Source organism: Microcebus murinus, chromosome 12 (assembly GCF_040939455.1).
Source record: "Microcebus murinus isolate Inina chromosome 12, M.murinus_Inina_mat1.0, whole genome shotgun sequence".
Taxonomy (NCBI): domain Eukaryota; kingdom Metazoa; phylum Chordata; class Mammalia; order Primates; family Cheirogaleidae; genus Microcebus; species Microcebus murinus.
In genome coordinates, this window is record NC_134115.1 from 35,461,061 (window position 1) to 35,475,358 (window position 14,298).

General features: G+C 41.1%; 1 protein-coding gene across 4 annotated transcripts in view; it reads left to right on the forward strand.

Annotated features, from left to right (window-relative positions):
• Nucleotides 1-13,782, forward strand: part of KDM4C (lysine demethylase 4C) — a 367,466-nt gene extending 353,684 nt beyond the window's left edge. For all 4 annotated transcript variants that reach the window (XM_012738388.2, XM_012738394.3, XM_076008692.1 and 1 more), the window contains 3 exons: nt 3,818-3,937; nt 7,786-7,878; nt 12,679-13,782. In XM_012738388.2, the coding sequence (XP_012593842.1) occupies nt 3,818-3,937; nt 7,786-7,878; nt 12,679-12,855 (390 nt within the window). In that variant the 3' untranslated portion in view covers nt 12,856-13,782. The remainder of the gene's footprint in view (nt 1-3,817; nt 3,938-7,785; nt 7,879-12,678) is intronic.
• The last annotated feature ends 516 nt before the right edge of the window (nt 13,783-14,298 follow it).

Sequence of the window (14,298 nt, forward strand, 5' to 3'; positions counted from 1 at the left end):
ACCAGCTTCTGCTTTGGAGGGCTCAGGGAAGCCAAAATATTAAACCTTTTAGCTTCTTTTCATCAGCCCACATGCTTCTAGTTTCATTCTTGTTTAAATTTATACCCCACGTAGTCACAGAAAGTTTCTGGCAAACTCAATGTGAGACAGCTGATAAACTGACGCCATTTCTTTATGGTCAAAACTAGGTGTTACAGAAATAAACCCTTTCGTGTTTTATGCTTTGAGCTACCTCAAATCCATTTGGAAAGTAGCTAGGGAGTAAATAATGAATTATACATACTAAATAAAGTTCCATGCAAATCAAAATGTATCAACTTACAGCTAAGTGACCAGGTAAAGGGGGAGAAAGTAGCTGTCATGGCTAGGAATAATGCCTCCTGGCTGTGGAGTAGGGGCGTCACAGGATAGTTTATCTTGTTATATGTATAATTGGTTGGTTTTCTTCTGTGAATAAAGAAAAAGAGTTATGAAAGCAAGAAGATTGAGAAAGCAAACTGAAGTGTCTTCCATAGAGTTTGACTTGGAAGATTATGAACTTGATCTTTGTAGCTGACACAGGGCAATGCATCATGTGGGGACAGAGTCGTAAGGAGTTATTTGAGGTCGGGCATTTTCAATACCAAGTTAAGATTTATTGTGAATAAAGGGTGAATTTACAATTAGTGAGAAAAGATATCAAACTGTACCGCAGGCATTTTGTTTTCAAAAATCGTTTTTAAAGAGAATTGTTTGTCACTTGGTAAAGTTGCACACATTCAGTTTATTAATAAAGCTATTTTATGGTAAGTTGCTCAAGCATAATTTATACTGATCTAGGCCACATTTCTATAGCATTGCCTCACCTTGGTGATATGGTACCTAAAATTGCAGGTCATGATTTATCTGGGGTAATTTGATCTTAAAGGTTAATAAACTTCTGTTGAAGGTCAAATCTGTAAAATTAAGGACCTAAGTGATAAAGGAAAGAATTTTTTAACTCTCCTGCTTGGAAATTGTTTGCAGTGGGTAGGTAAATGGGAGTACAATCTTGAGTGTTCTCTGAGGCCTTGACTTGCCTCTGTTGGGACTCAGGAAGCACCCAATGAATAGCAGGGTGAACAGTAGCATCCTGCCCAAGGAAAGGCAACGTAGAGAGACTGAGGAGTCAGGATTTGGGGATTTAAAATATCACTTTTATTACTAGTAAAGCAGATATTGGGGAGTATGGTTTATATCTGTGGGCGAACAGGTTTCCTAGGACTGGACCTTGGAATTAGTTTCTCTAGTGATGGGCAGGGCAGGAACTGCAGGCTCCTCTCTGGAAGGAGCAGAGCAGAGAGCATGTTCTCTGCTGTGGGTGGCTCCAAAGAGAAAGGGAAGGTGAGGGCCAAGCCAGAGGTCACCAGACATTCTTGGTTCACAGTGTCCTTAATATCTCAGCACATTTTTTGTGTTGCCTTTAGGTCCACATAACAGTTGACCTAACAGTCCTGTTAAGTCAGTTAGGTCCAAACAACCTAACAGTTAGTAAGCTGGGTGTCTCACAAACATCATTGTCTTTCCCCTGAAGAGTATTCCATAGACAGTCCCTGTGAATTTGCTGTGGCACCCCAGAGTACTGTGGCACATAGTTTGGGAAATATGGTCTCCTTGAGAACTCAAAAATAAAGTCAAGTCATTCCTAATCCTCTTGAAAGAGGCTGAAGAGAATGAAGGAGAGCCAGAAGCATTACCCTGGTGGAACTCCCTCCACATGGAAGAAAGCAAGAGCAGAGGCAAGACCTGTACTCCACCTTCCTACCCCTCACAACTACCCCAGCATCTGGGTTTCAGCTCAGAGTAATCCTAGAGCTGATGTGACTGCCTAACCCAGGAGACTGGACACATGTATTCAGCATGTACTTAGAAGCTCTGCCTTTCAGTGTTCTTAGTTCCACATTAATCTTTGGAAGGGAAATGGAAAGAGAGGTGATAACCTCAAGGGCATATATAGAGTGCATTTCTATAGCCTACTTTTTCAATTCTGCATGCCCTGCGGTCAAATATTATGATGGCCAAAAATAAGCTTATTTTCATTTGACTAAGTTAGATGCAGACTGTCAGTTCAATAGAGCCTCTGAGCATACTTATTTTCTTCTTTGCCTGTAGCTCTAAATGGAAGCATGGTCTGCAGTTAGAAAAATGAGCAGCTGGGCCTTTCGTGTATACTCCTAACCCAACAGTAAAATGGCCACTCCTTTGTAAAGCAGAATTTCTTTTTTTTTTTTTTTTTGGTCCATTCAGTGAAATCTTTTTTTTTTATTTTTTTATTTTTTTGGCATATTATGGGGGTACAGATTTTAAGGTTTCAATAAATGCCCATTTCCCCCCCTCCCCCCAAAAGTCTGAGTCTCCATCATGACCATCCCCCAGATGGTGCACATCTCACTCATTATGTATGTATATACCCGCCCCCCTCCCCCCTCCCACCTGCCCAATACCCTATTACTGTAGTACCTATGTGTCCACTTAGGTGCTACTCAGTTAATACCAGTTTTCTGGAGAATATATCTGGTGCTTGTTTTTCCATTCTTGGGTGTAAAGCAGAATTTCTATTAATAATAAGAAGTAATACATGGTGGATTTCTAGCCATAAACAACTAAATATTTCCAATGTGTGCACCTCTCATTTAGACCACAGAGTGTGCACAGGCTGCATTAATAGCTTGAGTTTTCAAGTGTGCATTTCAGTCATTCAGATTGGCCTCATCAGTGAAATACTAGTATTAGCAAATCACGAATTGCTAAATGTGCAAAAAGAAATTACCAAAGTAATCAAGTATTTAATTCCTTTGTATTAAAATTGTATTGTGTCATACTCAATACATACTAATTTAAAAGTTTGCAAACTATGTCTGTGAAAATGTTTTACTATTTTACCTATACCCCTCTCCCCACTCCCTAAAAAAAAAAAAGAAAAAAAGAAAAAGCACTTTCAACCTGGAGAGTTTGCTCTGAATTACTCTCTTAGGAGTTGGTGATGTGGAACAGAAGACCTGAAGTGAGAAGGCTCCGGTTATGGGTGCCGCCACCCGTGGAAGGGAGTGGGTTAGGCACTTAGCAGGAGATGCTGGCAGCAACACGCCTGTGTAGGGAGGTCCAGGGGTCTTGAGAAGGGGCGTGCTAAGCAAGACAGATGCACTCAGCTTCACCTGCCATGCTGCAGGTGACCCTGCTGTCCCTTCCCTGCTGCATTGGCAAGTCCCACCAGCTCTGATCTCAACTCTGCTTCTCCCCACCCCACTTCCACCTGTGTGTCCTCAGTTCTTATTCTCCCATTCAGCTTCATTCTTACAGAGATCCTGACATCTTAAAGGAGCCTCTTAGGAGGCTCAGTTTCCTTATCAGTACAATGGGGATAATTAATAATCCCTGCCTACTTCATGGACTGATTATAAGGATCAAATGAGATGTGTGGTAAAGCATTTTGTTAACTGCAAAATGCTATATAAATGTCAGGTGTTATAAATCATTAGCTGGTCTACTCCTCTGCTAAAGCAGTTTCTGCAAATTTTAGTTACCCCCTGAACAATTCTTTGTCAAATAGCAAATGTAAATGCAGCTGTTTTTTCCTGCTTGGATTATGGTGGTTCCTTTGCAACTTTATGATGTAGGCTGAATCTTTAAGTACTCCTTTGGCTCATATCTCTTCCCCTGAACACCCGTGCGAGATCATAAGCCATAAAACACAGAGGCAGTAACTCCTTTTAATTGTCAGGAGTTCATCATTTGCTAAGTTCTAAATGCAGTCACTTAGGCACTCGCCTTGAAAAGCCTGTCTGTGTTTATTCCTTAGAGCCGAGACTGTGTGAAGCTGGGCCCTCCTGCCGAGGGAGAAGTCGTCCAAGTCAAGTGGCCCGATGGCAAACTCTACGGGGCGAAATATTTTGGATCAAATGTTGCACATATGTACCAGGTGGGTGCTTCCCTTTCTGTGATGCTTGCTGCGATGGACATGAGAAGCCAGAGGGAGATAGTGTGTCCAGTGTGAAGCAGCTCAGGAAGCCCCATGAATTGGGCACATCTCTTATTGTATGAAGGAGGCAAAGATTCAATGTCTGATGACCCAGGTTGATGCTCTGGAGCTTTATAGCCAAGTTGGACACTGGGAAACCCTAACAACATTTGATTGTAAGGAATGGTTTAATTGTAAGGAATATGGTTACACCCAAAAAGATAAATGACTAGTAGAAGACAGGCTGCTTTGATGCTCCGTGTTTTCATTATATGGGGAGAGACTAATTGGCTGGTTCACGTCACCTTCAGCCAAGATAGTGATGGCCATTCTTCAGCCAGCAGCCCCTGAATTGGGGCTTTTGACTGCTAGACATAAACCCCCAACCTGCCGGGCATCTATGCAAACCTAGACCATGGTGCATGGGCACAGATGTGGCCAATTAATGTGACAAAGAACTGGTGGTTATTCACCCAAGCTTAAGGAAGTGCTTGTTTAATGAAAAGTACAGCTATCAGTTTGACATTCTGTTTACTAGGGAACTCTATGTTGTATTAAAGAATATGTATACAATTAAAAACATGAAATTATTTTATTCCTACCAGAAATAAGAACGAGTTAAGTTCTAATAAGGGAAACAACATCAATAGCACATGTGCATTTATATTCCTTCAGAAAGGCTTTAAAAAGGGACAAATTTGTTAGAACCACAATACATGGTAGTATTTTCAGTAGCACTGTGGCAGAAATCAACATTCTCAGGCTAAACGGTAGAGTGAAAACAGGAAGATTGAAGTAAATGGAGAAAAAGCAAGAAGGTTCAGGCCTGTTAAGTTGAAAAACAGCTTGAGAATGATAAGACTGCCAGTTTCAACAGAGAAATTGTTCCAAGACTGATAAGGAGCCAGGGCTTAAATGGAAGAGTACATAATAAGACACTGCATCCAGAACTGGAGCACAGTGTATTTAAAGGTGTCCAAAGAAGTTTGAAGAACTTAGGAGAGAACATTTTTCATGGTCTAGAAAAAAACCTAGGGGAGTAGGGAGGGGAGGATGTGTACATACACATTGTGTGTATGTGTAAGGGTCATTTTCCCCTTTAGGTATGATATTGGTGATAGTGTTAAGTTGTAGATTCAGATTATTTATCATAGGGTAGGTGCTGGAGCTTCTTTGTATCAGAATATCCAGAATTAGGCAAAAAATCACAAGATAGGCTGATACTACTGGCGATTCCTGGAAAAGAAGCTTTACTACATCATTTGAAAGAAAATAAATATATTTAATTAAACAATAAGTGCAAAAGTGAGGCTTTTTATACATAGCAAAACTATTTACTACATGAAAAGTATCATATAATGAGGACATGTTAAAATTCAGGCTAATTAGTAATCAGTGTGTTCACTTCAGTTGAATTTATGATGTTCTCTCAACATAAAACTATAGGCATATTTATAGACTCAATGAAAAAGTTAAGACTAATATTAAAATTGTCTCTCAAGCACAAGTAGTTTAAAATTTCTCATTAAACCAAGTGGCCTTTTGAGATCATTTTATGTTTTGTGTCTAATTATTCAACTTCACCATTGAATAAGCAAAGACATTTATAAAAATAGATACAACTTCATTACCTACTGCACAGTGCTAAATATCCTAAGTATATGCATTTTTTGGCCCTCCCAGTATTCCTGCAAAGTAAGTGTTATTGATTCCTATTTTACAAATGGGGAGAAAAAGGCTCAATGAACAAATTTTTTATAATTTTTGATAAAAACAAATTTTTCATAATTTGTTCAAGAGCACACAGCTGGTAAAGAGAAGGGTCAGAATTTACTCTCAGCTCTGTTCCAAGTAGGGTAAACTACTATCCCTGCTTGCTGGAACTCTCTCTGATTTTAGTACTGAGAGTGCTGCATCCTGGGAGAGCCCTGAGACCCAGGACGGTTGGTCACCGTAGTCCTAGCATGGCATACTCCTTTTTAGTTTTGTAATTGCTTTTCCTCTTTCAGAATTTTCAAATGATCTAAAAAACAAAAGAAAGTTGGCACAGGTGGTTCTAGCTATACTCTCAAATAGCATAAATAAGACGACACTTTGGCTTAATTAAATATTAAAGAAACCATTGTGCTCAAACAAAGCCAGGAAGGAAATCCTTCCCATCTTTAGCCTTCCAGGAAGTGACAGCAGGAGTTCTCCTGTGACAGAGATCTAATCCCACCATATTGTTTAGCTTAGTCAAATGTTAGTAGCACGTGGATTGTAAGGAGATTAATTATATATTTTATCTTGATTAAGACAGTGATGGCTGTTCCTCAACCAGCAGCCCCTGAATTGGTGGCTTTTGCTTGAGAGACATATACCCCCTACCCCCGGGCACCTCATCTAGACCAGTCGTGCATTGACACAGATGTGGCCAGTTAATGTCACAGCAACTGGTGGTTATCATCCACCCAAGCTCTAGCGAGTACTTGTTTAATAAAAAGCACAGCCATTAGTTGGACATTCTGTTAATTAATACATGCAATATTTCAAACTTCAGCAGATTTTTTTAACATAGCCCCACCACATGACTTACCTTACCTTCTAACTAGAACTACAGCATATTTTTATATCTTAAAGAATTTAGACAAACAGAAAATTTAGAGACTTCAAAAATATCATATGGTTCAGCATTAGAACGAACATATTAGGTATTCCACCTGATTACAACACTTTTATGTTCTCCTGGAAGAGTTCATGTTGGGTTAAGCCTAACCCAGGTGCTCTAGTTTTCTGTTAGCCAGTGTCATTTACCTTTTCTCTATGAAAATCTCCTAAAATGTTGAAAAATTGGTTATGAAATTATTTGCTGCCATTTGGTTAGCATGAAAAAGTTTTAAATATTTTTGTTTTATCCAATTGAAATACGGAAAAATGCAGTAGAAAAAGAACAGAAAAATGAAAATAAGTAAAAATTAATAAAAAACCAAAAACAAACATTTTTGTTTTAGATGATAATGTATTTTTACACATTGATAAGGTTTACGTTATGAAGCTGAGAAACTGGATTTTCCTGGTCCATTTGATTGAATTTGACAGAAGTGAGTTTTGAAAGTTAACCCTTTGTACTCGCTTTTTTCTCGATTCCTTTATTCTTCTCAGGATTTAATTTTTTAAATACCCCAGATTTTACAAAGCGGGGCAGTAGAATAAAAAACTGGAGTTTCTTTTCATACAGACTTATTTATTTGGATTTTTTTATATTTCAAACTATTGACACATTCAAAGAGTAATTTTAATCTCTATAATTTTTACTGTGTCGAGTCACACTCGACATCCGAGTGCAAAGGGTTAAAGTTCTGTAAGAACTTGAGAAATTATTTTATCTGAGAGGATTTATCTGAGAGTAAATATATCATGTTTTCTTTCCCAAAGAGGAGCGGTTCTCCCTGTTACATTGTCAGGGCCTCTTAAAGAAACAAACAGCGCTGACAGACCCAGCCCGTCTTAATGCTACATTTGCCACAGTCTCCTGTTCTGTGAAATCATTTGATCAACGGCTACTTCTCTTTGTTTCTGCCTTTGTTGGATGAAGTTTTCATGTCCTATATTCTAAGATACCCATTTTCGAAAATTGTGGCCTATTTTAAAAATATATTTTGTTCTTAGTTGAATAAGGGAAAGACATTTTCCTACTTGGTTATTGCCTGGTTCCCTTGTTTGTTCTGCTCAAGTCCTTTTTACTTTTTGTGTAGTATTTAATTGAAATGCTTAAGAAATGGTCATTGCTTGCTTTTTAATGTATATCATGATGTCTTATTTTTCATTAGGTTGAATTTGAAGATGGATCCCAGATAGCAATGAAGAGAGAGGACATCTACACCTTAGATGAAGAGTTACCCAAGAGAGTGAAAGCTCGTTTTGTAAGTGCTGGCAAATGCCACTCGGGACCCGCCAAGCGAATTCTTCATCCTCTCCCAAAGTTTCCTAAGCATGGCAGTGGATATACTTAAGCCTTTGGATTAATTTTGAAGAAAGCCAATGCAATTTTTTCCTTATTGAAACCTATTGAATGCAAACTTCAAATTTGCCCAAAAATAGAGAAACTAGTGCATGTACCTCACTTTTCTTCTAACGAAGTCAAATGATGATTTTTTTGTGTTAACATTTATTGACACACAAAAATAGTTATTGAAAACATACATGCTCCTGGCAAAGCACTAGGAATGCGCAAAGATACCACCAAGGCATTTGAAATCTTGTAAGTATAAGCAACATTAAAAGAAAGTGTCCAGTAGTAGATCTGAGGGGACTAGGTGTAACTGTCTAGTCTCCTGTAGCCTTGTATACATTGACTAACTTCTGTCTCAGAAGATCACTAATCTTTGTTATTAGTTAATAATTAAACTAATTATTTAATTATTAGTTAATAATTAAACTAATTATTCTCACTTTCATAATAAAAAAGATAAAGCTTAAATACCAGATATGGGAATACTAAAGCAGTTTTTTGAGGTTTTTTGTTTTGTGAGACAGGGTCTCCCTCTGTCACCCAGGCTACAGTGCAGTGGTGTCTTCATAGCTCACAGGAACCTCAAATTCCTGGGCTCCAGCAATCCTCCTGCCTCGGCCTCATGAGTAGCTGGGATTACGTTTGTCTGCTGCCACGCCTGGCTGATTTTTCTATTTTTTCTAGAGACAGGGTCTCTCTCTTGCTCAGGCTGGTCTCGATCTGGCCTTAAGCAATCCTCCCTCCTTGGTCTCCCATAGTGCTAGGATTACAAGTGTGAGCCACCACACTTGGCCGAGAGCAGTTTTTTAAAAAAGAAAATATTAGTTTCAAGCCCTTATCTACCATTAAAAGATAAACAAACATGGACAAGTAATCAAAAGTGAAGTTGTTAAAAAATATAATTCACAATAATTTAGGTTTCATATTATTGTATTATAAAATATTTAGTGGACCCTGAAATGAAGTTAGTTTTACTTATTTAGAATTACATCTACTGCATCTGTGAAACGATAAACGCTGACCAGGGAAGTTTGAATGGATGATTTTTTCTGACTAAAATGAAATTTTTTTTCTGAATAAATGACACTCTTTGTTTTCAATGCATACTTATGTATACCTATCTGTAGTGATAGAGTTACTATAGATTATTTGGTTATTTAGGGAGAATCAAGGGTTTCCTTAATGTTCAGTTGTAAATTCAGCTCCTTTCACATCAGGTGGGATCCTGACAGCAGGGTGACTGCATCGGGTGGGTACTGTCCTTCCTCAGCTGCGTCCTGAGGAAGGCCCTTCTGAGGGAAAAGTCAAGAGAAGAGTGATAATAACGGTACTGCTACCCACTCCATGAGAAATGGGGCTCAGAGGAGACCCACACACCTCTAAATAGATTAACCACCAGATCATAATGGCAAGGAAAGAGAAAATTAAATATTCCTATTGTAAAGACATCAGCTACATCTTAACAAAAGACCTAAAAAACCTAGATAACTTGTCAGCATCCTGAGACCTTGAAATCTCTTGAGAAAAACTTTCCTTTTCAAGATGTTAGAGATGGCTGCCTCTCCTTCTACCTTCCTGACTTCCATGGACTCTCCTCTTCCCTTTCCCCCTTTTTCCTTTTCTGTAGCACCTAGAGCAGGGGTCCTCAGACTTTTTAAACAGGGGGCCAGTTCACTGTCCCTTGGACCGTCGGAGGGCCAGACTATAGTTTTAAAAAAACTATGAACAAATTCCTATGCACACTGCACATGTCTTATTTTGAAGTAAAAAAATAAAACGGGCAAAAACACCCACATGTTCCACAATAGATTTGGCTCAGGTAACCAAGATGCCTTCCCCTGTGGCTTTATCAGAACACAGCCCCTGAGTTTTCTAAGGTTCATTTCTCTGAACAAGCACACCAGCATTTACCTTTTGTTAAATTTAATTCTTGGAGGAAATTTTTTAATTAAAAAAAAAAACAAAACAATAAGTCACCTACATACTTAATGCAGCCTGTTATGTGAGCGGCTGTGTCTAGCAGAAAACATCTTCAGGAACAGAGGCTCACAGTCACTAAATCCAGCTTGCCACCTCTGTCGTTACTGAATCGAAGATGTGCGCACGGCTGTCGTAGCCGGCCGGCTGTCCCTTCAGGTTGGAGCTAGCCCCTCTGGCCCTTGGTTAGTCTGTCCCTGATTGCTGTTTTTTTCCAGTTGGTGAAACGAATGTAATTGGAAAACTCATTGACGGAAGGTATTTTATGGTTAGAGAAATCTTTTCTGTTTTTTAAGGAGGTAGGTTAGCAGCCCTCATCAGGAGCCCCTGTGTTTTAATGACTTTGGCTCACCCAGACACACGCTGACGAGGGGAGAAATTTTTCAAGAGAGTCAGCAGTCCACCTCAGCGATTGTGCCGGGTTCTTTCCACTCACTTCAGAAACGGCCCCATTACCTTTTATTGTCTTACGGAACAGCCATAGCAACAGTGCATAATTAGCTAGCGCTCCTGGTAAATCGGTTTTATTATTGTATTTGAGAGGCTGACTTTTGCTATTTCCACACAGTGGTAACACTTTCATTGATGTTTTATTTTCTCCTTTGATAACTTTAGCACTTATAAAACTGAAAGATTACTCAGAGGAAGTATTTTGCCAAGAATGAATGAAACCACAGTGTTTTCCCCTAACGGCAGAGGGTACCTAATCAACTCCCAATCTCTTAGTTTTCTTCCCCAGTGAAAGCAGGCAGTGTCTGGGGGAGCCCGTGGAGGTAGACTGTCACCTGGGCAGCTGTCTCATGGGCTGACGGGGAACACGGACAGCTTTACAGTTGAGTCCGTGTTTAGTTTCCAGGCTTCTTCGTGCTGTTCCCTTGTTTTTCTCTTCTTCACAATGGAACATGTGTTTTCAAATCTTAAGAGCAGGATTCTGCCCCTGTCACCAACCAGGGGAGGTAATCTTGGTGACATCATGAGATACACTGTGTGTTAGTGTCATGAGAAGTCATCCACCTCAGTGAAAACCAATTGGGATGCATTTTAGGAGGCAAAATAGTAGGAAATTAGGAAGCAGAAATAATGCTTTGCTGTAGTCTGTAGGCTTTTCCTATCACAGAAAAGCCCACATGCCTTCACTCAGCAAACACTGAGCAGTGACTGAGTGCTGGGCATGTTTGTGTTGGGAGCACATGCACAGTCGGGTGCTTAGTCCCTAACGTCCTCCCTCTTACAGGGTTCCCCTGAGGGGGAGAAACTTCCCTGGCCCTTACCTCTGCACTGCCCGCCTTCCACTGTGCTGATATGTAGAAGGTTACGGGAGCCCAAAAGAAGGGCCCTCTAGTTTGCCTGTGCAGAAGATGGAGTCTCTTCCATGGAAAGGAAACAGTGTGTCCAAAGGCAGAGAAGTATGAGGCCCTGAGCAGAAGGTGTGGCCAGGACCTGCAAATAATTCAGTCTAACTGGAGCATGGGGTAGGATCGTGCCAGGTGATGAAGGTCCAGCCTAGAGGAGTGTGGGTATCATTTTAAAAACTGTAGAGCTATTGAAAAAATATGAGCAAGAACATATAATCACATAGAGCCATATAATAAAAGAGCTTCTAGAGAGTTTGCTTCTAGTGGTTCTGTGGGAAGTAGGTTGGAGGTGCAGCATTATTGCGTGGTTTGGAGAAGTGTAGGGGCCTGCTCCGTGGGGTCAGTGTAGGGATATAAAGGAGAAAGGATGGAGGGCTTTGGGGTACCTGTAGGAGAGACTTTGGATAGCATGGGGACAAGGGGGAAAATCTATAGTGATTTTCAGATTTCTGACCAGTACAACTGGATGGGTGGGAAAGACAGTGCCATTTATGGACTATGGGGAGGACAGAGAAGGAGAAGGAATACTTTGAGTTCAGTTTAGGACAGGTCGATTTGAAGTGCCTCTGAGATGCCTGCTGGGCAGGTGGGTGCCCGGCCTGAGCACAGGAGAGCTGAGCTGGCGCGAGACATGTGAGCATCCTGGAGCCCATGCGGACGTTGAAGCCACGAGTATGGGCACAAAGGCCTGGGAGCACACGTGGGGAGGAGAAGGCCAAACACGAAAGCCAGGGGCATCCGAGTAGAGCAGATAGTCAAGAAAGGGAACCCCTGAGACATCAAAAATGAGCAGCCAGAGGAAGAAGAGAAGCAGGAGGAAGGGTTTACAAAATGACAGAGAAGAGAGCTCTAAGTAGGTAGGTGGCAGAGCAGTCAAGTCAACGTAGGACTGACTTAGAACACTTTGGGACACTTAAAAAAGTGTCATAGGAATTAGCAACTAGGACTTCAGCAAGAACAGTTTCGCAGAAGGGGCAGGGGCCGAGGTGCAAAGGTAGATAGGAATAGAGGTGAATTAGAGATGACCGTGCACAGATTTGTCCAAAACCGGGTTGAGCAGGAGCCAGATGGAGAGTGAGGGAGATTTGAAATGAGAAGGCTTTAATCCTGCTTCTGTTTGGGGATGGCCCGTAGGCCTGGGGGATAGGTTGGGGATCGTGGAGAAAGTGGAGCTAAATGGAGCCCCCTCTCCTCACTAGACTGAGTCGGGTGGGGGAGGTGAGGGAGAGTCCAGAGCCTTGGCTGGGCCAAGGCTGCTCCCGTGAGCTGGCAGTCCCGGCCTCTGCACCCCAGACCCCGCTGACGGAGTCAGACCTCTGTGCAGTCCTGTGAAGGTCAGATGCCACGCCCTTCTGCAGTGTAACACTGGCTGCTTTTAGTCCACAGCCTCTGACATGCGATTCGAAGACACGTTTTATGGAGCAGACATAATCCAAGGAGAAAGAAAGAGACAAAGAGTCCTGAGCTCCAGGTTTAAGAATGAATATGTGGATGACCCTGTGTACCGCACTTTTTTGAAGAGTTCCTTCCAGAAGAAGTGTCAGAAGAGGCAGTAGTCTATGTATGCTGCTGCGGGCAATAGATCAACTTGGGTCGCAAGAGGGAAGATGAGGCGACGGCCTTGGTGCTGTGCCGGGGGTCCCGCTGGGGTAGGTGATGGAGTGCGTCTCTGACAGTAGTGAATCGAGCTTCCAGAGTTTGGTCACCAAAAATACAAAATAGACATATTATTAATTGGATGCAGCAATCTGAAGTCATCCCCTAGTCTTGCTTTTTACTTATAAGCAATTTTCTTCTATGATGATCCCAAAGAATTTTTCTAAGTGAAAGGAAATACTAGTGGGTTGCCCACTAGATAAAGCCACTGCCAGGAAGGAGGAGGGTCCCCGTGTGCGGCTCATGCCCCTGGTCAGGAAACACACGGAGACGTCTCTCCCCCAGCTCCAGCAGGTAGCAGCCTCGTTACCCAGGCGGGAGGTGATAATTTATATATTTTCCACAGTCAGGGAAGTACTCTCACTTACTTGTTTTAAATGGCAGTTTTTATAAAACATTTTTAAGACACAAATGGCATGTATGGTAATGAGATTTACCCGTGTGCTATCTGTATTTCCCTTGTACAGAACTTTTACATTTTTTTATATTCCTATTACTTTTGATTGTGTCTGATGAGAACTGAGTTGTTGGCCTTTGTGAAATGAAATTTTCGGCTCTTGAGGAAGAATTCTTATGAATTGTATGGGAATTTTATATATTTAAAGAGGGAGATCTGGGGCTGTTATTTTTAAACACTTTTTTTCATAATACATATTCTGAGTAGATATTTATAAAATACGTTTCTTTCATTATGTGTTTGTAAAATTAGAGTTTAAATAAATATGCTTTGATGCATAGTTTTGAACTAATGTAACATGATTTTTTTTCTTTTTAAAACAGCCTGAAAATGTACTAGTGTTTAAAAATAAAGATTTCCATTTTCTCCAGTCCTGTCTCCGACTTGCTTATTTGTTTGGGTTTAAACCCAATAGAAAAACAAGTTTTGTTGGGGAGTTGGCTATAGACATACAGTAGCCCACCCGGTTCCTAGCTGTGGGCACGTTTGTGGCAATGCCATTGGGAGTGAAGGCTCGTCTGCCTGTCCTCCCAGTGCCAGCTCACGTGTTTTCCTCAGCTCCTTCTTCTAGGCCCTGAAGAAATCTCAGACCCTTGAGTCTGGATCACTCTTCATCCCAGGTCTCCTGGCCCCCACTTGTCATTAGAAGAGATCTAGAGGTCCTCCAGTCCCTCCCTCCTTGTATAAACGAAGAGTGAAGGACAGGCAAGGAAAGGGATGGCCCAAGGGCACACGGTTTTTAGTGACTGCTTCTGTTAACCAGGGTCACAATTTTGCTGCATAACAAACAATTGCAACTTCTTAGTGGCCTGCAGCATTTATTTTGCTCAGGAGTCTGCAAGTTGGCTGGTCTAGGCAGGCCTTGGCTGGGCAGCTGTGCCGACCT